Here is a 25,310-nt window from a genome sequence, read left to right on the forward strand (position 1 = left end):
TAAAGCAAAAAGAAGCAGACACACTTAAGAGGAGTAGATGACAGGAAATGCTCAAACTGAGGGCTGAAATCAATAAAATAGAACCAAAGAGCAATACAAAGAGTCAATGAAGCAAAGAGTTGATTCTTTGAGAAAATTGACAAAATAGATAAATTTAAACTAATTACATCTTAAACTAAACAAACTTACCTTTATCCAAACTAACTAAAACAGGAAGAAAGAATAACCAAATCAACAAACTCAGAAACCAAAAGGGGAGCTTGACAACAGACTCCAAGGAAATCCAGAGTATCATTAGGTTATACTTCAAAAACCGTACTCCACAAAATTGGGAAATCTAAAAGAAATGGACACATTTCTTAATAGATACCACTTAACAGAGTTAAATCAAGATGAGATAAACAACTTAATTAGACCAATAATCACTAAGGAAATAGAAGCAGTCAAAAGTCTCAAAAAAAAAATACAAAACAGGGCCAGATGGTTTTAGCACAAAATTCTACCAGACTTTTAAAGAGGAGTTAATACCAACACTCCTCAAATTTTTCCACAAAATAGAAACATAAAAAATATTTCCAAATTCTTTCTATGAGGCCACAATCACCCTGATATCCAAACTACACAAAGACTCAACAAAGAAAGAAAATCACAGACCAATTTCACTCATGAACATTGATGCAAAAATAATCAATAAAATACCAACAAACTGGATCCAAGAACACATCAAAAAGATTATCCACCATGACCAAGTAGGCTTCATCCCAGAAATTCAGGAGTGGTTCAACACACAAAAATATGTCAATGTAATCCACCATATAAACTAACTGAAAGAAAAAAAATCCACAAGATCATCTCATTAGATTCTAGAAATGCCTTTGACAAAATCCAACACTCCCTCATGATAAAAATCTTGGAGAGATCAGGGATATAAAGGACACGCTTGAGCATACTAAAAGCAATGTACAGCAAGCTGATAGCCAACATCAAAATAAATGGAAAGAAACTCAAGGCAAATCCACTAAAATCAGGAACAAGACAAGGCTGTCCACTCCCTCCATACCTATTCAATATAGTGCTTGCAGTTCTAGATAGAGCAATAAAACAACTAACAGAAATCAAGGGGCTACAAATTGGAAAGGAAGAAGTCAAATATCATTATTTGCAGATTATATGATGGTATACATAAGCAACCCCCAAAACTCTACCAGGAAACTCCTACAGCTGATAAATACCTTTAGACAAGTGGCTAGATACAAGATGAACTAAAAAAAAAAAGTAGCCCCCTTATATTCAAACAATAAACCAGCTAAGAATCAACACCCTTTACAATAGCCTCAAATAATATAAAACGTCTTGGTATAACTCTAACCAAGCAAGTAAAAGAGAACAATTCTTTAAAGAAATTAGAGATCTCAGAAAATGGAAATATTTCCAATGCTTATTTATCAGTAGGATTAACATAGTAAAAATGGCCATTGTAGTGAGGAGCTGCGGGCAGGTCTGCTTTTCATCCTGCCCAGCTCCCGCACGGCTAGCTTAGCCCCAGAAATAATAACACACAAATTGTATTCATTTAAGCACTGCCTGGCCCATTATCTCTAGAGAGTTAATTACTGACTAACTCTCATATCTTGATATTAACCCATTTCTAATAATCTGTATAGCACCACGAGCTGGTGGCTTACCAGAAAAGATTCAGCATGTCTGACCTGGTGGCTGGCTCCATGGCATCTGCCTCATAGCCCTCTTCCCAGCATTCTGTTCTGTTTACTCTGCCTACCTAATTTTCTGTCCTATCAAGGGGCCAAGGCAGTCTCTTTATTGACCAATGAAAATAACACAATAGACAGATAACCCTCCTCCATCATTTCCCCTTTTTCTGTTTAAACAAAAAAGAAAGGCTTTCATTTTAACATAGTAAAATTACATATAACAAAACAGTTATCAAGCAAGAATTACAGTCACAATATTTATAACTATATCTTTATCATAATAATAGAAAACTATAACTATGACTATCCATTCTTCAACTCCATCAAAGACTCCAGAAGGATATAATATTACCTAAGTAAACAAGAAGTAAGCAACTTCCAAAACTCTAGAAATGACAGAGACACCTCGCTGCCTGGACAGTCACCCAAAGTTCCTCTGTATCGTTAGGGCACCCATCTTTGGCCTTCAGGCCCATAATATCCAGAGACATTTCCATGAAGCAGGAAATTTCAAAGGCAGTTCAATCACTATCTGCTGTGTCCTACAGAATGTCTCGCAGACTCTTTCATGAATCAGGAACCCCGAAAGATCATCTCACCTTTAGGCAAGTTCAGCAGTCCCTTCTCTGCAGGTTCTCTGTGTCCAGTTTATACAACAGTCCAGGCAAGAGCAGTTTCTTGCCCAAAATGGCTATCAAACTCCATAAGGAGCCTATTCGATGCCCATCTTCCTCTTGAAGTAGATTGGTGCTGCCAGGAGCAGACGTGTCTCATTGTCATGAAAAGTCCTAAGTTATTAAAACATTAAATGCCATGTTCTGTAGTCTTTGAAAGATATGAAAAATGCATATCTGAAATATATCTATGCACCTCTAGAAAACCAAACTAACATTACTACAAGCTTGACTATTATCAATGATTATCCATTAACAACCTATATTTTCTAATTATACATTACATTTTTAAAATGAACTACACAATCACAATACATCAGTCAAGATCAGAAATATATATACATATAACAAAATTGACCTTAAAATCTATAACAAAGCAAATTATTCATATCTATACCATATCCCCCTTTAAATGTAAAAGAACATTTATAAACAATATTTGGGAATATGGACGTAGTTATTTCTCTCCAAACTTCTTCCTGCTGTATAGGGGCACTGTTAATCAGGTCTTTCATGGTAAAACCTGTCTGCCAGGTTCATCTCAGTTGGCAGTTGAGTGAAGTAATTTCTTGAGGCCATCTTACCAAAAGCAATCTACAAATTCAATGCAATTCTTATTAAAATCCAATACAATTCTTTACAGACCTTAGAAGAACAATATTCAGCTTCCTATAGAAAAACAAAAGCCCAGGATAGCTAAAACAATCCTGTACAATAAAAGAACTTCTGGAGGAATCACCATTCCTGGTGTTAAACTCTACTACTGAGCTACAGTAATAAAAACCACATGGCATTGGTATAAAACAGACAGGTGGATCAATGGAATCAAATCGAAGACCCAGATGTAAATCCACACACCTATGGACATCTGACTTTTGACAAAGAAGCTAAAATTATACAATGGGAAAAAAGAAAGTATCTTCAACAAATAGTGCTGGTTTAACTGGGTGTTGGCATGTAGAGGAATGGAAATAGATCCATATCCATTGTCCTGCAAAAATCCCAAGTTCAAGTGGATCAAAGACCTCAACATAAATCCAAACACACTGAATCTGATAGAAGAGAGAAATAGTCTTTAATGCATTGACATGGGAGACAACTTCCTGAACAGAACACCAATGGCACAGGCACTAAGATCAATAATTATTAAGTGGGACCTCATGAAACCTCAAAGTTCTTGTAAGTCAAAGGACACCATCAATAAGACAAAACAGCAGCCTACAGAATGGGAAAAGATTTTCACCAACCCACACCCAACAGAGGGCTGATTTCCAAAATATATAAAGAACTCGAGAAACTAGATATCAACAAACCAAACAATCCAATTTAAAAAATAGGGTACAGATCTAAACATAAAATTCTCAACAGAAGAATCTCAAATCACCAAGAAGTACTTAGGGAGACGGTCAAGGAACTACCAATCAAAACGATTCTGAGATTCCATCTTACACCTGTCAGAATTCTAAGATGAAAACCACAAATAACAGTTCATGCTGGAGAGGATAAGGAGCAAGGAGAACACTCCTCCATTGCTGGTGCAAGTTCAAACCTGTACAGCCACTTTGAAAGGCAGCGTTGTGGTTTCTCAGTAAACTGGGAATCAATCTACCACAAGACTCAGCTATTCCACTCTTGGGCATACACCCAAAGGATGCTCAGTCATACCACAAGGACACTTGCTCAACTATGTTCCTTTATTTGTAATAGCCAGGACCTGGAAACAACCGAGATGTCCCTCAGCTGAGGAATGGATAAAGACAATGTGGTACATTTACACAGTGGAGTACTACTTAGCGGTAAAAACAAGGGCACCGGGAAATCTGAAGGCTGAGGGATAGAAGTAGAAAATCATCATCCGGATGAGGTAACTTGGATCCAAAAAAACACACATGGTATGTACTCACTCCTAGTGGATGTTAGCTGTAAAACAAGGGATAACTGTGCTACCATTTACATGCCCAGCGAGATGAGGCAACATGGAGGATTCACGGAAGGACGCCCAGATCTCCCTGGGCAAGGGAAATAGAGGAGATTTTGTGAGTGCTGAGAGTAGGAGGGGATGAAAACATGAGTGATCAGGTTGGGTAGGGCCAAGGGGAGAGTCCTGAAAGAGACTCCTGGAAAGGGGGAACATTTCTGGGTCAGGGAAAAACCTGGTGCAAAGCAGTCTCCCAGAAATCTACAAGGAAGACCCCAGCTAAGACTCCTAACAATAACAGATACGTAGCCTAAAGTGGCCATCTCCTGTGACCAGATCGGTGCTCAGCCCTATTGTCATCAGAGAGGCTTCATCTGGAAACAGAAGCAGACCCACAGCCAGACTTTAGGATGAGTTCAGGGGAGGAAGGGGAGGAAGGACTGTAGGAGCCAGAGGGGTCAAGGACACCAGAAGAAAACTCACAGAATCAACTAACCTGGGCTCCTAGGAGCTCACAGAGACAGAACTGACAACTAGGGAGTCTGCCTGGGACTGACCTAGGCCCTCTGCATAGGTGTGACAGTTGTGTGACTTGGTCCTCTTATGGGACTCCTGACAGTGGGGACAGGGCTTCTTCAGCTCTTTTGTGACCCTACTCCTCATACTGGGTCACCTTATCCAGCAGCCTTAATGAGGAGGTGCTTAGTCTTACTGCAACTTGATATGCCATGTTTCCTTGACATCCATGGGAGACCTATCCTTTCTAAACAGAAATGAAGGAGGAGTGGACGGGGTAGGCAGTGCAGAGGGAGTGTTGGGAGGAGAGGAGAGAGGGGAAACTGCAGCCCGGGTGTAAAATAAATATTTATTTAAAGAGAGAGAGGGAGTAAAAACTGTGTTTCTGGTTGACATAGTTCCGTGGAAGCCACACGGCCTCCATCCTGTGTGTTCGCCGACTGGCTTCCATTCAGTGTGGCTGTGATGACAAGTGGCACTTCCTTCTCACTTCCCGTTGTCCCCAGTCCAACTGCAAGGGAAACTATAAAATACAGTCTTCCCATGCATCCAAGAAGGGGAGAGGAGATGACAGATTCAAGTGTGTTTGTCACAGAGCCTACAGGCAGAGTCTGACCTTGGCTGAACGACCGTGGCCGTGACTATTAGACCGCAGTGTACACAGGCATGCCTACTGAACACTAGATTCTCAAGGGAGAAAGTCCCATGTAGATGTCTACAATGGCTGTCTGTAAGGTCCCCTGGCTTTCTAAGTGACAGTCCTGAAAGGATGTAATTTATAAGTTTTAAATAAACTTTAAGTTCAGCAGGGTGATGGTGGTAGATGACTTTAATTACAGCCTTTTTCCTCCTTTCCTTTCTTCCCTCCATCCTTCCCTTCCTTCCCCCTCCCTCCCTTCCTTCCTTCCTTCTTTTCTCCCTCCATCCCTCCCTCCCTTCCTTCCCCCCTCCTTCTTCCTCCCTCCCTTCCTTCCCCCTCCCTCCTCCTTCCTCCCTCCCCCCCTTCCTTCCTTCTTTCCTCCCTTTCTTCATCCCTTCCTTCCCTCTCTCTCCTTCTTCCTCCCTCCCTCCCTCCCTCCCTCCCTCCCTCCCTCCCTTCCTTCTTTCCTTCCCGAGTGTCCATGTTCCTAGGATCTCTGCTAAGTTCCTCCTGCTCCAGTGTTGTGTGACTCATTCTGTGCTCCCCTTCTTTAACACCATCCCTGAGGAATGAAACTGTCATGTAAAATTCGGGAGTTCTTGGAACGACCCCTTTTCCCACCTGTGAGCATCTGCAGACTCTTCCATTCATGATTTCCGTGGAAAATTTCCGATTCGGGTGTAAATTAAGTGAGGCACGGGTCATTCTACATTTCTTTATCTCTTTATCCTCAGTTAGTATATAAACTATTTAGTTCAAGTCATGAAAATAGGAATTCAACCAACTTGAGTCATCCAGTGTATTCCTGCTACTAGTAGAGCGCCAACTATGTGCCCGCAATGGTAGTGCAGTGTGAACAGAGCAGTCTCTGTTAATGTTGACGAATGCACAACAAAATGCCAGGCAGCGAGCAGTGAGGGAAATGTTGGTACCATTTTAGTAGGATGGCCCAGAGACCCTAAGACTGGAACAGGGAGAAGGCCAAGTGGGCCAGAGTTGAGGGTGGCACGCAGTGAGACTGGGGAGGTTATGACACAGTTTCAGGTTGGTCCGGGTTTGATGGGATGCCAATGAGCAGCAAAGCAATGGGATCCTCTTTATGCTGCTAAAAATCTTTGCACTGAAAGTAGACGGTCGACTGTTGGGCCCAGGCTGGAGACAGACAAGGCAGATGCTTCAGGAAGACCTGACAGTAATTTAGTATATAGAGAAAAAGACCCTGAACTTTCCTGGAAGGAGTTTCAGTCCTCAGGGAGGTCCATGCCCATGTTATAAGTAACATGCCCAGAGAGCTGCTATATTAGGTACGAGCACATAAGGCGGCTGGAATGCTGAACAGGAGGAAGTACCCCTGTGGGCCAGTGAGAATCAGAGCCACCGTCAAGAGGGGACACCGGGACATGAGTAGGCGAGCCTGGGGATGGGGCTGAGAGAGAAAATAGGAAGGTGCTGGTACAGAAGGCCCTTACTCTTTTGTGCTTTTTGTCAAATATGATATCTTCTTTTGGCAGCCTAACTGAAGAAAAGAGTCTCGTGCTAAAGGAATTTGAGAAGATACCTAAGCCAGGAGTAAGTATTAGAATTTATTAAATGCAGCTGGATTCAACCATCCCTTTTAAAATAACAACACACCCTGAAACATTCGAAACAGCAACAATCCACAATCCCTGCAGAAGCAGAAAGAAGATCTACATATTCACGAGGCAGGTGGCAAACTTTCTCTGTTGATGGCTGCTTTAGGCTGTGTAGTCAGAAGGCATCTGCTTTGTTTACAGTGTGTGTGTGGGAGTTTCTGTGATTGTCACTTAAAAGCAGCTCCCCTGTATGTGTGACACTTGAGTTTTCTGAGTATCTCCGAGTTTGGTCATAAGGAAAATACATCACTCTCACACCGTGACCAGGCAATGGAGGAAAGAAGGCATTTAATTCGGAGCTCACAGTTACACAGGGTCAAGCAGTCTGGCCATCATGCTGGGGAGCGTGGTGGCAGGCGAGCAGGTATGGGCTGGAGCAGTAGCTGAGAGCTCACATGGATTCAGCAACACAAGGCTGAGTGTGTGTGAGGGGGAGGGAGAGAGAAAAATAGGGAGAGAGAGTGAACAGAATGGTGTGAGTTTTTGAAAGCTCAAAGCCCACCCCACAATAAGATCACACCTCCTAATCCTTCCCAAACAGTTCCACCAACTAGGGCTCAGGCATTCAAACATATGAGCCTATGGGGCCATTCTCATTCAAACCCTAGGATTGCTTACCTATCCCTGCATAGCAAGTCATCCCCAAAGCTGATGACTTAAGACATCAAGCACTCCTACTATAGTTCTGTGTTCCTTTGATCTCAGCTGGCTTAGTTAGGGGAGGGTGAGCTGCAGGGGCAGTTAGGTGATCTAAGGTTTCATGTCACTGCTGGTCACATGACAGTGGGAGGGTTTCCAGTCTGAAGACAGGCACATCATAATATCCAAGAACTTTTAAAACTGCTATTTAAGTAATTGTTGGCAGTACCCTATTAGTCAAGACAGTGGACAGGGCCATGTCCATAGAAGATTCACTTGCCCTCTACTTGGAAAGATTGACAAAGGCACATTACAGAGGGCCAGGAATGCCCTAGGAAATAGGAAGAACTTATGCAAAGCTTTAAGACCTACAACAGAAACGTTGCTTCCCCCTTCAGGATGGTGTTTTTAAAATGTGTTGTCAGTGGTTTAACAGCCAGCTCACAAATCTGTTGAGCATTTGGTAAGATATTGTTAATTCTGTCTAAGTATGTCTGCGATGGTTAATATTGATTGTAAACTTGACCAGAGCTAGAATCCCCTAGCAGACAAGTCTCTGCATTCTTCTGGAGACATTATCTAGATTAGATTAGTCTCTGGGCATGACTGTGGGGAACTGGTCTCACAGAGGTGGGAAGAGCCACCTTAACATGGGTTCCATGGATTGGGATCCTGTGCTGAATAAAAAGGAGATGGCAGCTGAGCACTGGCGTTCCTTGTCTCATGCTCCTTGACGGGGCGAGCTGTCACCGCACGCTCACACTGCCAGGGCTTTCCTAACAACCAACTAGAACAAAGCAATCCCCTTCCTAAGTTCCTCTTGTCGGGGTTTAATCACAGCAACAAGGCAACATCTAACTATCATTTATAACACACACATACACACACACACACTCTCTCTCTAACACACACACATTTACACACACATGCATTCATTCACACAGTCACAATACTCACACACACATACACTCATTCACACACACAGTCATACACTCTCACACACACATACTCATTCACACACAGTCATACACACATTTACACACACACATACTCATTCACACACAGTCATACACACATTTACACACACACATACTCATTCACACACACAGTCACACATAGTCACACACTCACATACATTTACACACACATACACTCATTCACACACACAGTCACACATAGTCACATACACTTACACACATACACTCATTCACACACACACAGTCATATACACACATTTACACACACATACACTCATTTGTTGTAAAAGGAGCAGCGGGCTGCGTTCCCGCCCAGATCCCGGCTAATTTATCCCCGAAATAATTACACGGAAACTGTATTCATTTAAACACTGTTTGGCCCGTTATATCTAGCCTCTTCTTGGCTAACTCTCACATCTTGACTAACCCATTTCTAATAATCTGTATGTCACCATGAGGCTGTGGTGTACCTATGTTCTGACCTATCAGGCCAAGCAGTTTTCTTTATTAATTAACCAATGAAAGCAACAGATAGATAGATGACCCTCCTACATCACTCATTCACACACAGTCACACACAGTCACACACATACACTCATTCACACACACAGGCATACACACTCATTCACACACAGATACACTCATTCACGCACAGTCACACACACATTTATACACACACTTATTCACACATAGTCACACACATATTTACACAGATACACTCATTCACGCACAGTCACACACACATTTATACACACACACACACACACACACACACACATGAGAGAGAGAAAAAGGGAAAGAGAGGAGAAAGCGTGAATTTTAGATCACTTATTTTACTTTCTTCCAGCAGTAGAAAGGAATCTCAAAGACTGCGCTTGGCCATTCTCAGCAGATAGTCTTTCTGAGTACAGTAATAAGGCACAGGAAACACAGCCTCCCCTGAGCCTGATGGAGGAATTGTACAGACGCGACCATGTGGAAACGCGAGCCTGCTCGTGTCTGGTCGCCTTGTATGACTCATGTGAACTCCCAATGCTACAGGAAAACAGAATACACATGTTCACAGTGCTTTTTAGTATGATCAACATAGGAAAGAACACGTTTAAAACATGAGCCACTCGGTCAAAAAGCACTTCAAAACTGCCCCATGCTTGGTCACTGCAGCACAATTGGCATGCTTTGACTTCAGGCGCCAGACATAGTGAGTTACCCCCTGTCGGGAACTCACAGGTCTCCAAGCCTGTCCAACCAATAGGGTGCGTGGAATAATTTTCACCTTTGAAGTAGATGAGCATCCCCTGTCTCACTGGCCATTCTCATGGTTGTTAAAGGAAATGGAGAAGAAGATGAGACTCCTGAGGGAAAGCACCGAAGAACTGCGCAAGGAAGTAATTCAGAAGAGACTAGAAATCAAAATCCTCCGGGAAGACCTGGCGTCCAAGCAGAAGCAGCTAACAAAGGAGCAGAAGGAGCTGGAGGAGGTGCTGGAGTGTCAGGTTGGCCTGAAGGTGCGCTGTGGGCAATCCGTGGGTGTTCAAGCATGGCGTGGGCACATGTGGGAGACCAGCGCCAACAGAAGTACCGCTTACCAGGGTAAGGGTGGGGATAGAAACACCGTGTCTGTGTGGGCATGTGTCGGAGACCAGCGTCAACAGAAATACCGCTTACCAGGGTAGGTGCACGGGATTAGAAAAGTTAGCAAAGGGTACGAAGACATGAGTGAAAATAATGAAACAGAAAGCATAGGATAGTACTGGGAAGGAGCACCAGTGAGTACTGAAATGTTTTATGTTGAATTTCCATTTGCTTAAAACACCCTGACCCCAAAAGGAAGGAGTAAGATTTAAAAAAAAAAAAAACTGCATTAACATGATACAAGGAAATGACCAGACCAATTGAAGGTTGCAGGCTACATTCTTAGTTAAACATTCTGTTCTTAGGACAAGACAAGTCACACTCATACCCCAGACCAAAGCATTCTGTAAGCAAACCACTCCCTGTGTGGAATCCAGTGTTATCTCCTTAAGGGAGTAGGAACTTAGTTGGATCATTAGAGTTTTGTTTGGGATTATCAACTTTTCTATTTCTGAAAAACAACATCTGGATAGTAACTACACCTGTTGGCAATAGCCTTGAGAGAGCAGGACACTCTAATCTCAATCAAGGTGGACCTTTGAGGTAGAAACACCACAACCTTGAAGGAACAGAAGTAAGTTCCAACCCTCTGACCTTTGGTCAGGGTGGAAATAGGCTCACATTTTTGGGCCTCCACAGGCCTAAAAAAACACATGGGATGAGGGTAGCTACTTGCATGTGACCAAAAGAACTATCACACTAACTACAAGGTTGTGTATCATGAAGGACTCTGCCAAAGGCAACCTCAATTCTGGGAATTTATAAAGGGCATGAGGGTGTTTGGTAGGAAAAGACATGCAAAAGCATGATAATACTGTCCCAGTGTGAAGGCCGACCCCTGCAGAGCTGGCCTTCAATGTTTGAAGTGCGTGTCACAAGCACACGATTCCTTGCAGGAAACACCACCTGAGTCCTCTCCACCCTTGTGTGACTGACTCCATTCTTCCTGTAAAGTGATGAGGACCCCGTATTAATGTTTTAGGGAAAAAAAATATGGATTGAAATTAATTTCATTTTGGAAAATACATAATAATTCTCAAGAATCTAGAGTTATTTAAGGGATAGCTCCCAAAAATCACTGGCTTAGAAAATACTCGCAGTTCCCTAAGATACTGGCCTGTCCCTAAGATCTCATGGCAGGAACTCACAGCTCGCCCATCTTATCCGGGGAAACAGCATCTGAGGAGAGTCCTTTGCCCAGAGCACCGTGGACCTCCAGCTCCAGCCCCATCACCTGCAAGGGTTCCTCCCAAGGGTTTAGACCTGAGTTAGCAGTTATAACCTTCTTACTTCAAGAGGGTCTCCCAAATTGCTAAGCTACAGCCCTGTGAAGCCTGGCTAGAAAGCTCCAGGACTGAGCAGAGAAGCACTCCATCCCATCAGGGCGGAGCTGTGTTTAACTTCCATACTCACACGTGGTTCCAGACCTCGGAATCTGGTCAACACCCTGGATACAAACGGTCTTGGTCACCACGTTTCCTGTCAGTCTCAGGCGAGGCTCCCCAGATGAGGCTCCCCAGACAAGACTCCCCAGAAGCAGCGTCCAAGGCAGTCAATGCAGGAGAAGCCCACAGGGCTCCGAGCTGAAAGAGAAGGCAGGCTGGGTCCAGGTTCTGCGGTGCAGCTCTAGTCTCAGCCTGGCCTCAGAGAGCCCTGGATCTTGAATTGAACCACAGAGGCTTTTCTCTCGAGGAGCATAGGGCACTATCTCATTGCATGGGCAATGGTGGCAGCCTCCTCCGTCCTTCTTCCCACCTCTCCCACCGCAGGGGAAGGGACTTTTAGCAGGGCGCAGCAGGAAAGGGAACTCTTAGCAGGGCACAGCAGGAAAGGGGACTCTTACCTCACTCTGTCCTCCTCTTTTTGAGATAGTGACAAGCGTAATGACCTTATAAGGTCACTGTGACTATTGGGAGAAATAAAATACACTGGGTAAATGGTAAGAGTTCTGCAAGTTTTAATTTCCCTCTCATTTAATTTGCTTGCTTAATTGACTGCATAACTTAGCATGATTGTGTTTCTTTCCTAGGACGATGTGGTCCACCATCAAACTATTCCTGTCCAAATTACAAAGGAGATAGAAAAAATGACACGCAAGAAAACGTACGGCTTTAATACTTTTGTTCTGAGTCCCTTCTAAGCAACCCTCTTCCAAACGACGTGTGTGCGTGTTATGACTTTGGGAAATTATAACCTTGGAACTATCTGACCCCAGTGCCTCCTAGGCTCTGTGTATTGGGAATTTTAGAAGGAAGTAATACAGCAAATGATAATCTCTATTTCTGCTCCAACCTATGAACTGTATTTCTATGGGGGCCTTCAGCAGCTTCTTCAGGGCTGGAGGTTGACTTTGAACTCAGACTGTAATAGCGAAGGGTGCTCAGGCAGCCAGCAGCCCAAAAGACAGCAACTCCTCACCGCGCACCTGCTCACCCTCAGGCACTCAGAGTAGATTCAGATGTGAAGACCATTGAGAAATTCTCAGGATTTCAGTGATCAAAAAGAAAATGAAAGGTTGGTGTCGCAAGCTTTGTTGTCAGCTGCCTGCTATGACATAGAGATTTATTATTAATTGTGGAAGCTTGGCCTTAGCTTAGACTTACCCCACTAGTTCTTATAACGTAAATTAACTCATTGTTTTTAATCTAAGTTTTGCCTTGGGGCTCTTTACCTTTCTTTCATTCTGCGTGTGCCCCTCCCTTCACGTCACACTGTGCCTGATGAGTGCCTGGGGGCCCCCTTCCTCTCTCTGCCTGAAGTTCCGCCTGTGTCTCCTGCCTAGCCATTGGCCAGTCAGCTCTTTATCGAGCCAGTAAAATATCTTCACACAGTGTGCAAACATGTCACAACATTCAACACAGATTACTATAAATGGGTTAATTTCAGTTATATGAGCTAGTTGAGACAAGCCTAAGATAAAGGCCAAGGTTTCACAAGTAAGGTAAATCTCATATCATTATTTGGGAGCTGGCTGGTGGGACAGGTTAGTGCATATAAAAGTATTCTAGAGAAATAATATGATTACTCTAGAAATCAATCCTAAAAGAGTACCGGAAAATGAAGCAGTATGATTCTAAAACCCAGGGTTACCAGAAGCAAAGTTAGGAAAGTCAAACCTGGTCCAGGAAGCCAGCCAGGAGGAAAGGAGATACTACAGGTGACAGAGATTGGGGCATGAGGAGAAAACAGAATGAGCAAATGCCTGCCCTCACGGGCATTCGGGGAAGTTATCCCCTGTCCTGGTTTCATTTTGTTTGTGTGATAAAATACTCTGACAGAGAGCAATTCAGGGAAGAAAGCAGTTTATTTCAGCCTACAACTCCAGGTTATGGGCCCTCAGCATGTGGCAGCCAAAGCAGGGAATCACAGCACATCCGGAGTCAAGAGCAGAGAAAACATGAAAGCGTGAATGCTCCCTAGCTTGTCTGAACTCAGCTCCATTTCTTCCCTGTTACACAGTATGGGACCTGCCTGCCTAAGGAATGGTGCTGCCCACAGTGGACTGTGTCTTCCCGTGTCAGTTTACAGACATGCCTGTGGGTCAGATATCCTATACACTAGGTATTTACATTATGATTAATAACAGCAAAATCCCAGTTAAGAAGTATCAGTGAAATAATTTTATGGTTGGGGTTCACCACGTAGTAAAGGGTTGCCACAGGTTAGTCCAGCGTAGACAGTTCCTCATTCGGACTCTCTTCCCAGGTGTTTCAAGCTGATGAAGAAAGTTAACACCACACCTCCCATGTTCCTCTCCCTTTGGCCTTCACACCTTTCTGAGATCAGCGACTGATGACAGGCGTAGTTTTGCCTGATAATAATGGGTAGAGATAGCACGAACTCAAAACTAAACCCCCTTACTTCTGTCTGTGTGTGTTCCTACAGAGAAATGGAAAAGAAAAATATCGTCTTGGAATATGAAGTGAAAGAGCTGAACGGGTCTTTAAAGAAGCTGGAGAACAAAGTCAATGCTCTGGCAGAAGAGAAGGATGACGTCATGAAGGAAGTGGAGGGCAAGCGGGCCCTCCTGGAAGTGAAGGAACGGGAGTATAACCAGCTACTTAAGATGGTGGAGTTAACCAAAGAGAGTGAAGCATCCTCGCTAGCTGAAAGGTTACTTCTGTGTCTGTCATCTTTGTTTTAACCATGTCCCGTCATCTGCATTTTAATCAATGCAGTCTTGAAGGTTCAAAGCACTGTCAACTGATTGTATGCAATTCAATAGCAAGTTGTAGAATTTTAAATCAATTTGTCCCCATTAAGTTACCATCAAAACATTTTGAAGCACATTTTTCTACACTTTAATCGCAATTTTCCTCCATTCTATGTGTAGTATAACTAAGGAAGTCCACAAGATCCTGTAATAAAAGATAACAAGTGCTTATTGATGAGCTCACAATCAGAGAGTCCTGCGGTCCTCTGCTCTGTGGGTGCTGGGAGCTGCAAACCGAACTCTGACCACCAATCAAGCACTAGGGAAAAAAAGGGCTGAGCATTCTTCCTGCCTGTGCTTACAATACCTCAGACCACGTCCTGTGGACTGGTGTCCAAGAGGCTATTGGCTGAATGAAATCCCACAACACCTCCCCCTTGTCTAAACAAGAAAGCTCTAAACCTAAAACAAAACTATATACAATGAGAACAAATATCAAGTATTATCCAGGAAAAAGAAAAGGCGAAAACTTACACAAGACTAGGACTACAACCAACTGAACAACATCAAGCAAGAAACACACACTAAATGTCCAGTCTAAGGTATGTAGCAAATAGCAGATCATTTCAATAGCTGTCCTAGCCCAAGGAGACCAAGTCTTATCATCTAAGTCATGAGAGGAAAGTACCTATGACTATCTATCTTCAACCCCATCAGAGACCTATCTCGAGCAGTTTGTAACCCCAAGCCGATCTTACAGTGGTGCTATCAGCTGAATGGTATCCTATGAATCAGGTGGAATTGTTGTTGTGGGGCCCCATCTTCTTCCTGGAGACGTCAGAGATTGCTGCAGGAAAATTTGTTGTTCATTGTGAAAAACTCAAACATCATTCATAGGAAACCGGAAAGTTTGATCAAAACATTTTAAATCACAGTTTTCCTCAATTCCATGGTTCCAGATTTAAGAATAAAATGTTTGCTGTAAGTGTGGGGAATTATGTCCCTGGTCTGGGCTGTGGAGTCCAGAGATTTTCCTGTCAATGAGTGGTGTTCCTGACTTAATCCCAGCCTTTGCTGGCTGAGGGAGATTTCCGGGTGGGATGCCCTACCGGAGCACGTACTTTTAAGTGTGCACACACATGTATTCACTAGAGTGTAGGGACCAGAGGGCACAACCTCTGTCGTCCCTCTTGTATTTGAGAAAGTCTCTCCTCGGGCTGGGACCTTAGACTGCCTTAGGCTACACTGGCTGGCTAGTGAGCTCCGGGGAACTGTCTTCACCGCTCCACACTGGGATTACAAATGGGCTCCCTCACTCACAGCTGATTACATGGATATGGGGCCTCGCCCCCATGTTGGTGAGGCAGGCACCTTACCAACTGCAGAATCTCCCTAGCCCCTGACTTTCCTAAGTGCAGGGTTTGAACCCCGGGCTTCGGTCCTGGGATGTAAGTGCTCCACCACTGAACTTTTCTCTCGGCCTTACTTCGTACATTTAGGGAAAATCTAAGGAAACTTGAGACCTATGTCTCCCCAGCCCATCGTTACTTTTGGGGAGTTTATAGGATCATATTTCTAAGTGATACCAATACCCCAAACTGGCTACTGTGGGCATCGTTCAGGATTTATGGTGGTTATATAAGAAAAGGTCTCTGTATACCCTTGAGTGTGCTGTCTTTGATAAGACAGTGGGGGACATCACTTTCACCTTTGCCCTTGATCCGGACAGAGGGATCTTGGAACTCAATCTTCGAAACTGTCTCATCGACAAACAGAACTACCATGACGAGCTTTCTCGTAAGCAAAGGGAGAAAGAACGAGATTTTCGAAACCTGAAGAAGACAGAGCTACTCCTGAAAGTGTCCTTGGATGCGCTAAATCAGACACAAGCCCTGAATCAAAGGCTTCTACTTGAGGTGGGTGTGAGAAATCTTAAAATCTAGGACTTTAAGCCTAGGGCGCTCTTTCGAAGAGCGCTAGGATTTTGCTATCAGTAGAAAGAGAAGGAAAAGGTAGCAGTGGGTGGCAATGTGAGGATGCACCATCCTGTTAGACTGCTGGTGGTCCTGGAATGTTTCCCACCTCTTTTTCTAACCCAAGACTGGCCAAATGTTTTGTTTTGATTGGGTAGGGAAGTAATGGAACCAGCCAGTTTTGGAAGGGCCTAGACTCTAGACCTTTCAGTATATAGTATACAGCATACAGTATACAGAGGGTGCATTATACAATATACAGCATACAGTATACAGATGGTGCAGTATACAGCATACAGTATACAGAAGGTGCAGTATACAGTATACAGCATACAGTCTACAGAGGGTGCAGTATACAGTAGACAGCATGCAGTATACAGAGGGTGCAGTATACAGTATACAGCATACAGTATACAGAGGGTGCAGCAGACAGTATACAGTATACAGCATACAGCATACAGAGGGTGCAGTAGACAGTAAGGCTAAGCTAGTTTTTCTTTCAGGTTCTTTGAAGGAGTAATATGTGCAGTTTTTTTCCTTCCTTTCCTTTTTTTTAATTAAGAATTTTACACATAAATACCTTGCAATATGATCACATCCATTCTGTCTCCATTTTTTTCTTTTTTAAATTCCCGATTTTCCTGGTTCTTTCTTTCTTTTTTTAAATTTGCCTTTCCTGAACTCTACATTTTTCTCTGATCCCCTCCCTTCTCCTCCCCTCCCCTTCTACCCTCTCCCATGGTCCCCATGCTCCCAATTTACTCAGGAGATCTTGTCTTTTCCCCCTTCCATGTAGATTAGATCCATGTATGTCTCTCTCAGGATCCTCTTTGTTGTCTAGGTTCTCTGGGATTGTGAATTATAGGCTGGTTTTCTTTGCTTTATGTCTAAAAGTCACTTACAAGTGAGTACATATTATAATTGTCTTTCTGGGTCTGGGTTACCACACTCAATATGATGTTTTCTATATCCATCCATTTGCCTGCAAATTTCAAGATGTCATTGTTTTTTTTCTGCTGTGTAGTACTCCATTGTGTAAATGTACCACATTTTTCTTATCCATTCTTTGGTCGAGGAGCATTTAGGTTGTTTCCATGTTCTGGCTATGACAAACAACGCTGCTATGAACATAGTTGAGCACATGTCCTTGTGGCACGATTGAGCATCCTTTGGATATATACCCCAAAAAAGTGGTATTGCTGGGTCTTGAGGTAGGCTGTTTTCTAATTTTCTGAGAAATCGCCACAGTGACATCCAAATGGGCTGTACCAGCTTGCATTCCCACCAGCAATGCAGAAGTGGTAACGTTTCCCCACAACCTCTCCAGCATAAGTTGTCATCAGTGTTTTTGATCGTGGCCATTCTTAACAGGTGTAAGATGGAATCTCAGAGGTGTCTTGACTTGCATTTCTCTGATAGCTAAGGATGTTTAGCATTTCCTTAAGTGTCTTTCAGCCATTTTAGATTCCTCTGTTGAGAGTTACCTGTTTAGGTCTGTACTCCATTTTTTTATTGGATTATGTGATCTTTTGGTGTCCAATTTCTTGGGTTCTTTGTATATTTTGGAGATCAGACCTCTATCTGATGTGGGGTTAGTGAAGATCTTTCCCATTCTGTAGGCTGTCGTTTTGTCTTGTTGACCGTGTCCTGTGCTTTACAGAAGCTTTTCAGTTTCAGGAGGTCCCATTTATTAGTTGTTTCTCTCAGTGTCTTTACTACTGGGATTATATTTAGGAAGTGGTTCCCTGTGCCAATGCGTTCATGTATACTTCCCACTTTCTCTTCTATAAGGTTCAGTGTGGCAGGCTTTATGTTAAGGTCTCTGATCCGTTTGGACTTGAGTTTTGTGCATGGCGATAGATATGGGTCTATTTTCATTATTCTACATGTTGATATCCAGTTATGCCAGCACCATTTGTTAAATATGCTTTTTTTATTTTGCATCTTTTGCTTCTTTGTCAAAACTCAGGAGTTCATATTTGTGTAGATTGATATTCGGGTCTTCTATTCGGTTCCATTGGTCCTCCTGTCTGTTTTTATGCCAACACCAGGCTGTTTTCAGTACTGTAGTAGAGTTTGAAGTCAGGGATTGTGACGCCTACAGAAGTTCCTTTATTGTACAGAGTTGTTTTAGCTATCCTGGGTTTTTGTTTTGTTTTGTTTTTCCATATGAAATTGAATATTGTTCTTTCTAGGTCTATGAAGAATTTTTCTGGGATTTTGATGGGCATTGTGTTGAATCTGTAGATTGCTTTTGATAAGATTGACATTTTACTATGTTAATTCTACCTACCCAAGAGCATGGAAGATTTTCTATTTTCTGGTGTCTTCTTCAATTTCTTTCTTCAAAGATTTAAAGTTCTTGTCATACAGGTTTTCCACTTGTTTGGTTAGAGTTATTCTGAGATATTTTAGGCTATTTGTGGCTATTATGAAGGATGATGTTTCTCTGATTTCTTTCTCAGCCGATTTATCATCTATGTGAAGGAGGGCTTCTGATTTTTTCCAAGTTAATCTTATATCCTGCTACATTAATGAAGGTGTTTATGAGCTGTAGAAGTTCCTTAGTAGAATTTTTGGGGTCACTTATGTAACTATTATATCATCAGCAAATAGTGAGAGTTTGACTTCTTCTTCCCCTGTTTGTATCCCCTCAATCTCCTTTTGTTTTCGTATTGCTCTAGCTAGAACCCCAAGTACATATTGAGTAGATATGAAAAGAGTGGACAACATTGTCTTGTTCCTGATTTCAGTAAGATCGCTTTGAGTTTCTCTCCATTTAGTTTGATGTTGGTTGTTGGCTGGCTGTATAATACCTTTAATATGTTTAGGTATGTTCCTTGTATCACCACTCTCTCCAAGACATTGAAGGGATGTTATATTTTGTTGAAGGCTTTTTCAGCATCTAATGAGATGATCATGTGGTTTGTTTGTTTTTCTTTTTCAGTTTTTTTTTTCAGTTTTTCAGTTTGTTTGTTGGTGGATTACACTGACAGATTTTCGTAAGTTGAAACATCCCTGCATCTCTGGGATAAACCCAACTTGATCATGGCAGATGATTTTTCTGCTATGTCCTTGAATTCAGTTCACCAGTATTTTATTGAGTATTTTTGCAGCAATGTTGTTGAATGAGGTTGGTCTGTAATTCTCTTTCTTAGAAATATCTTTGTGTGGTTTGGATATCTGGGTAATTGTAGCCTCATAAAAAGAGTTTGGCAATGTTCCCTCTGTTTCCATTGTGTGGAACAATTTGAGGAGTATTAGTATTAGTTTTTCTTTGAAAATATTCTAGATTTTTGCAATGAAATCATCTGGTCCTGGACCTTTTTTGATTGGGAGACTTTTGATGACTGATTCTATTTCTTTAGCAGTTATAGGTCTATCTAATTTGCTTATCTGGTCTTGATTTAATTTTGGTAAATGATATTTATCTAGAAAATTGTCCCTTTCCTTTAAGATTTCCAATTTTGTGGAGTACAGGTTTTTGAAATATGACCTGATGATTCTCTGGATTTCCTCCCTGTCTGTTGTTAATGTCCTCTTTTTCATTTCTGATTTTGTTGATTTGGATAGTCTCTCTCTGCCTTTTGGTTAGTTTGGATAAAGCTTTGTCTATTTTGTTGATTTTTTTAGAAGAATCAACTCTGTCTCATTGATTCTTTTCTTTGTTTGTGTTCTGTTACCTCACTAGTGTGGGATATTTCCAGCTTCTTATGTAGGTGTTTAGTGCTATGAACTTTCCTCTTAATACTGCTTTCACTGTGTCTCATAAATTTGGGTGTGTTGTGTGGCCATTTTCATTGAATTTTAGGAAGTCTTTAATTTCCCCCTTTATTTCTTCTTTGACCCATTGATGCTTCAGATGAGTATTGTTTAATTTCCATGTGTTTGTGGGCTTTTTGAATTAGCGTTGGGCTGAATTCTAATTTTAAGCCATGAGATCTGATAAAATACAAAAAAAATGGAATACCAATTTTTTTGTATCTGTTGAGGTTTTTTTCATTACTGAGTATGTGGTCAATTTTTGAGAAGGTTCCATGAGGTGCTGAGAAAAAGGGTATACTCTTTTATGTTTGGATGGAATGTTCTATAGATGTCTGTTGAGTCCATTTGAGTCATAACATCTTAGTTCCCTTATTTCTCTGTCCATTTTTTTTTCTGACTGACCTGTCCAGTAGTGAGAGGAGAGTGTTGAAGTCCCACTGGTAGTGTGTGGGGTTTAATGTATGATTTAAGCTTTAAAAGTGTTTCCTTTACATATGAGGGTGCCCTTGTATTGCGGGCACAGATGTTCAGAATTGAGATTTCCTCTTGATGGATTTTTCCTGTGACGATCAGGAAATGTCTCTCTTTGTCTCTTTTGATTGATTTTAGTTTGAAGTTCATTTTGTTAGATATTAGGATAGCTATGCCTGCTTGTTTCTTAGTTCCATCTAATTGGAATTTTTTTCCCAACTCTTTACTCTGAGGCAGTGTCTGTTTCTGAGGTTGAGGTGTGTTTCTTGTATGCAGAAGAGGGATAGATTCTGTTTTCATATCCAATCTGTTAATCTGTGTCTTTTTATAGGTGAGTTGAGTACATTAATGACGAGTGATTGCTAGTTCCTGTTATTTTAATTTTTGTTGTCTGTGATGTTATTGTGTGTGTGTGTGTGTGTGTGTGTTTCCCTTCTTAGGGATTTGCTGCTGTGAGATCATCTATTGTCTGTGTTTTTGTTGATGTAGCTAACTTCCTTGGGTTGGAGTTTTCCTTCTAGTACTTTTTGTAAGACTGAGTTTGTGGCTAGGTATTAGCTAAATCTGGTTCTGAAATGGAATATCTTGTTTGTCCTTCTATGGTGATCGACAGTTTTGCTGGATCTAGTAGTCTGGGCTGGCATCCGTGGTCTCAATGTCTGCATAACACTTGACCAGGACATTCTGGCTTTCGTTGTCTCCATCAAGAAGTCAAGTGTAATTCTGATAGGTTTACCTTTGTATGTTACTTGGCCTTTTTCCTTTGCAGCTCTTAATATTCTTTCTTTACTCTGTATGTTTAGTGTTTTGATTATCATGTGGCGAGAGGACTTTTTATTTGGATCCAGTCTATTTGGTGTTGTGTATGCTTCTTGTGTCTTCATAGGCATATCTTTTTTTTTAGGTTGGGAAAGTTTTCTTCTATGATTTTATTAAATGTATTTTCTGTGCCTTTGAGCTGGAATTCTTCTATCTCTATTATTCTCAGGTTTGGTCTTTTCATGGTGCCCCATATTTCCTGGATATTTTGTGTTAAGCCTTTGTTAGGTTTAATGTTTTCTTTGACTGATAAGTCTATTTTCTCAATTGTATCATCAGCACTTGAGATTTCCTTTTCCATCTCTTGTATTCTGCTGTTTATGCTTGCATTTGTGGTTCCTGATCGTTTTTCTCATGATTTCTGTTTTTTGTGTCCTCTTTGTAAATTCTTTTTAGAAGTCGCTGTCTTGCAGCAGATCTCCTGGTCCTCTGGCACTGACAACCTTTCTGCCCCCTCTTCCCCTGAGCCTCGGCTGTAGGGTTGTGCTGGAGATGTACTGGTGGGGGCTGGGCACTCCTCACTCAGTTGTCCTCTGGATTCTGACCAGTTGATGTTTCCCATGATGCTCTCTGTCTGCTGTGGAAAGGAGCCTCTAGATGAGGGTGAGCGCCGCACTTCACTGTGGCTACAAGGGCGAGTATGCGGTGTGCACTTAGAAATTATTCTGTCTCAGGAAAGTGGAGGCAGTTGGTTGTCACCTACGTTCCATGACCTCATCAGTCACGAGGCGCCTGGAGAGGCTGGAGAGGTGGCTCTGAGGTTAAGAGTATTACCTGCTCTTTCAGAGTCCTGAGTTCAATTCCCAGCAACCACATGGTGGCTTCTAACCACCCGTAATGAGGTCTGGTGTCCTCTTCTGGCCTGCTGGCATACATGCATGTAGATCACTGTATACATAATAAACAAATCTTTCACTAGGTAGGAATGCCCTCCTATTGATGGTTTAAGTCAATCGGGTAGCTATGACTACACCCCTAGGATACAAATGTCACTACTGCACAAAAGTACAAATTAACACAGTAGAAGTATAACGGCAGAAGTGTAGGCGGTCGTGAGTGTGCAGTATTCAGAGTGTGCAGGGGTCAGAGGGTGTGACTGTCAGAGGGTGCGACTGTCAGGCAGGGCAGTGTCTATCTGGGCTTCACCTATACCACTGAGGCAAGTCCGTCAGTATCTCTCCCAAACAACTGGATGCCTCATGACATTTGTGAGGGGTCAGTAAGAGCATGCGTCTAGGCCCCACACCACCACAAGTTTAGATGATGCTCACTAAATGTCAGCTATTAAGATTTACTTATAAAGGATAAAACATTTGTAGCTAACAGATTGTGTAATTTTGGTAGATCTTCATATTTTACTTCATGTTGATTTTATAAAAAAATAACCAGAGTAGGAAGTGCCCGTGTGATCAGGAATCACGCTTTGCCTGCCTGTTTCAGAAAGTGTGTTGAGAGTATGGTATTGGACAGTATTTTTGTAACAACGCCTATTTTAAATTCTAACTTCCAGATTGAGGCTATCCCTAAGGATGACCTTCTGTTGCCTGAGAGAAGGAGAGACCTCCAAAAGGAAGTTGAATTAGCTAAGAGGAATCTGGCTCAGCAGGTTAGCACCCCACTCATTTACAGGGCTGTCTCAGATCGGGGTACAGAGCTGTGTTTAAAATGTCTAAAATGCTCCACAAACAGCACATCAAAGAGCGATGGCAGCCGGGAAGGTCGATACTATCAAACCGTGATGGTGTGCGTCTGTAGATGCCACCGTGAAACCCATCCGTGTGTATGGCAGCATGCACAAATGATGTGCATCCATTTGTAAAGTAGTGTGTGCTGCTGGAGCGCTATCTTGTCTTCAAAGGGCCTACTTCTTCCTTACGGGGAGGGTTACTGAGGATTTAGTGTAGTGCCTCACACATGCTAAGCCAAGTCAATCACTGATGAGCACACACACACACCATCCGCGTCTTACCAAGTGGTCTGTCACTACTGAACACACACACACACACACACACACACACACACACACACACACACACACACCATCCTTATCTTAAAGTTCATTCCCCACTGGTTTTACCCCCTGAAGGAGGGGCGAAGGATGTGCTTGACGTGGCCAACCTTTACAGGCTATTAAGATTGCTCGAATAAAAGGGCTATTGATTGCATTAAAAGTCAAACTGTTCCACCAATGTCTATTTTCAAATTCCAAACTTTGTCATTCAAACTGCTGTTGAATATTTAAGTATTTTAAGACGATGTTCAAAGCCCTTCTAGTTACTTGAAACCACACTGAGGTAAAGGTTGGTTTCACTGACCCACAAGTTCGCATCCTTCGTACAGCAGAGGAGAAAACCCAGAGTACAGACTTTGGGAGACTTTGCTCTCCCTGTTGATAAGCACAAAAGGAAGACAGTGCTTTCTGCCGGCCTGACGGTGCTCCTTCCAAAAATGGTTTATGCTCCTGTGCTTTCCCAAAGAGAAGCCTATCAGAAGCGGAGGCGAGGCTGGTGGAGCAGCAAATCGCAGAGGAAAACAAGCTTTTAAAGGAACAAGAGCACATGCGAGACCTGGTGTTCAACCTGGGGCGAATGACTCAGCTCAAAATTGATGAGCGGGAACAAAAGTCTAAGGATTTCCTGAAAGCCCAGGTAACTGCTTTCTTATTGCCACTCATTAATTACCACAAAGGTTCAAGGGAGCCTCGTTTTAATGCATTGTTAATTAGAAAGCGATGATTCTAAACTTCCTTCAAATTCAGTAACAATAATTTTTTTCTAAAGGACACTGAATCATACACTGAAAAACAAGCAAACAAGCAAAACAAAACATAAAACACCTCATGGTTCAGATGGTTCAGGTTTCAATAGTTAACAGTCTAGAGGGAAAAAAAAAAAAAACATGACCGTGAACTGAGGGTCGGAAGAGATGGCGATTTCAGCAAGAATGAAGTGAGCGTCTCTAGGGGCCAGGGCTACCAGGCGCACAGGCCACAGAGAGAATCTGCAGGTCGGAGTCACAGACTTAAGAACAGGACATGGGACATCATCAGACAGGCATCCTACAGAGGACGCTCTCAGTTGCCTTGCCCCTTGATTACCCGACTCCCGCAAAGTGCCACAAGCAATAGCAGAGAATGAAGCCTTCCTGCTGCAGGAACTAACGTTTTAACACGGGAGTCAGTTAGTCCACAGAAGTGTCTAGAAGTTCTTTGTTAAAAGTAAATAAACTCTGGGGAGAGAGTTCAAGGCTAGAGCACCTGCCTGTGCACTTTGACCTCTTACCAAACAAACAATATAAGCGTGCGTGTGTTGCATGCAATCAAGAGGTAGAAGACACAGGGGACAGTGAGTTAAAGTTTAGCCTCAATGGCCTGTGATACTGTGTTTCAAAAATTAATCATCATAATAATAATTTTAATAACTTTAAAGAGTATGTTATGAACTATTACTACAGTAGACAGTCTGCATGTGTCATGTGACCTGGGCATGTCATGTGACCTGGGCGTTGGCTGTTCCCGAGTGTCTTTGTTCTCAGTCTCTGTGTGGACACGGGGGCGGGATATTTTTCATTCCCCAGAAAGAACTCACACTTACAGAGCATTGATGGGCACTAATACGAAATAGATTCTGCAGCAGAGACTGGAGGAGAAAGATGTAGCCTCATAGACACCCCCCCCCAAGCAATTATCCAGCTCCTCAGACACCTCTTTCACTATTTAATTAGACACCGTCACACCTGAGAAGTGAGAAATTCCACTTAATTGGCAACGGGGAAAGGAGAAGGG

The 25,310-nt window shown here is 42.5% G+C and overlaps 1 protein-coding gene across 2 annotated transcripts in view; it reads left to right on the plus strand.

Annotated features, from left to right (window-relative positions):
- The window catches only part of Ccdc146 (coiled-coil domain containing 146), a 123,893-nt gene that overhangs the window by 83,859 nt on the left and 14,724 nt on the right, over positions 1–25,310 (plus strand). For both annotated transcript variants that reach the window (XM_087902356.1, XM_087902355.1), the window contains exons 5-11: positions 6,972–7,029; positions 10,042–10,218; positions 12,375–12,448; positions 14,231–14,458; positions 16,228–16,414; positions 23,037–23,132; positions 24,004–24,174. In XM_087902356.1, coding sequence (XP_087758482.1) covers positions 6,972–7,029; positions 10,042–10,218; positions 12,375–12,448; positions 14,231–14,458; positions 16,228–16,414; positions 23,037–23,132; positions 24,004–24,174 — 991 coding nt within the window. The remainder of the gene's footprint in view (positions 1–6,971; positions 7,030–10,041; positions 10,219–12,374; positions 12,449–14,230; positions 14,459–16,227; positions 16,415–23,036; positions 23,133–24,003; positions 24,175–25,310) is intronic.

This window comes from Myodes glareolus, chromosome 27 (genome assembly GCF_982192425.1).
Source record: "Myodes glareolus chromosome 27, mMyoGla1.1, whole genome shotgun sequence".
Lineage (NCBI taxonomy): Eukaryota > Metazoa > Chordata > Mammalia > Rodentia > Cricetidae > Myodes > Myodes glareolus.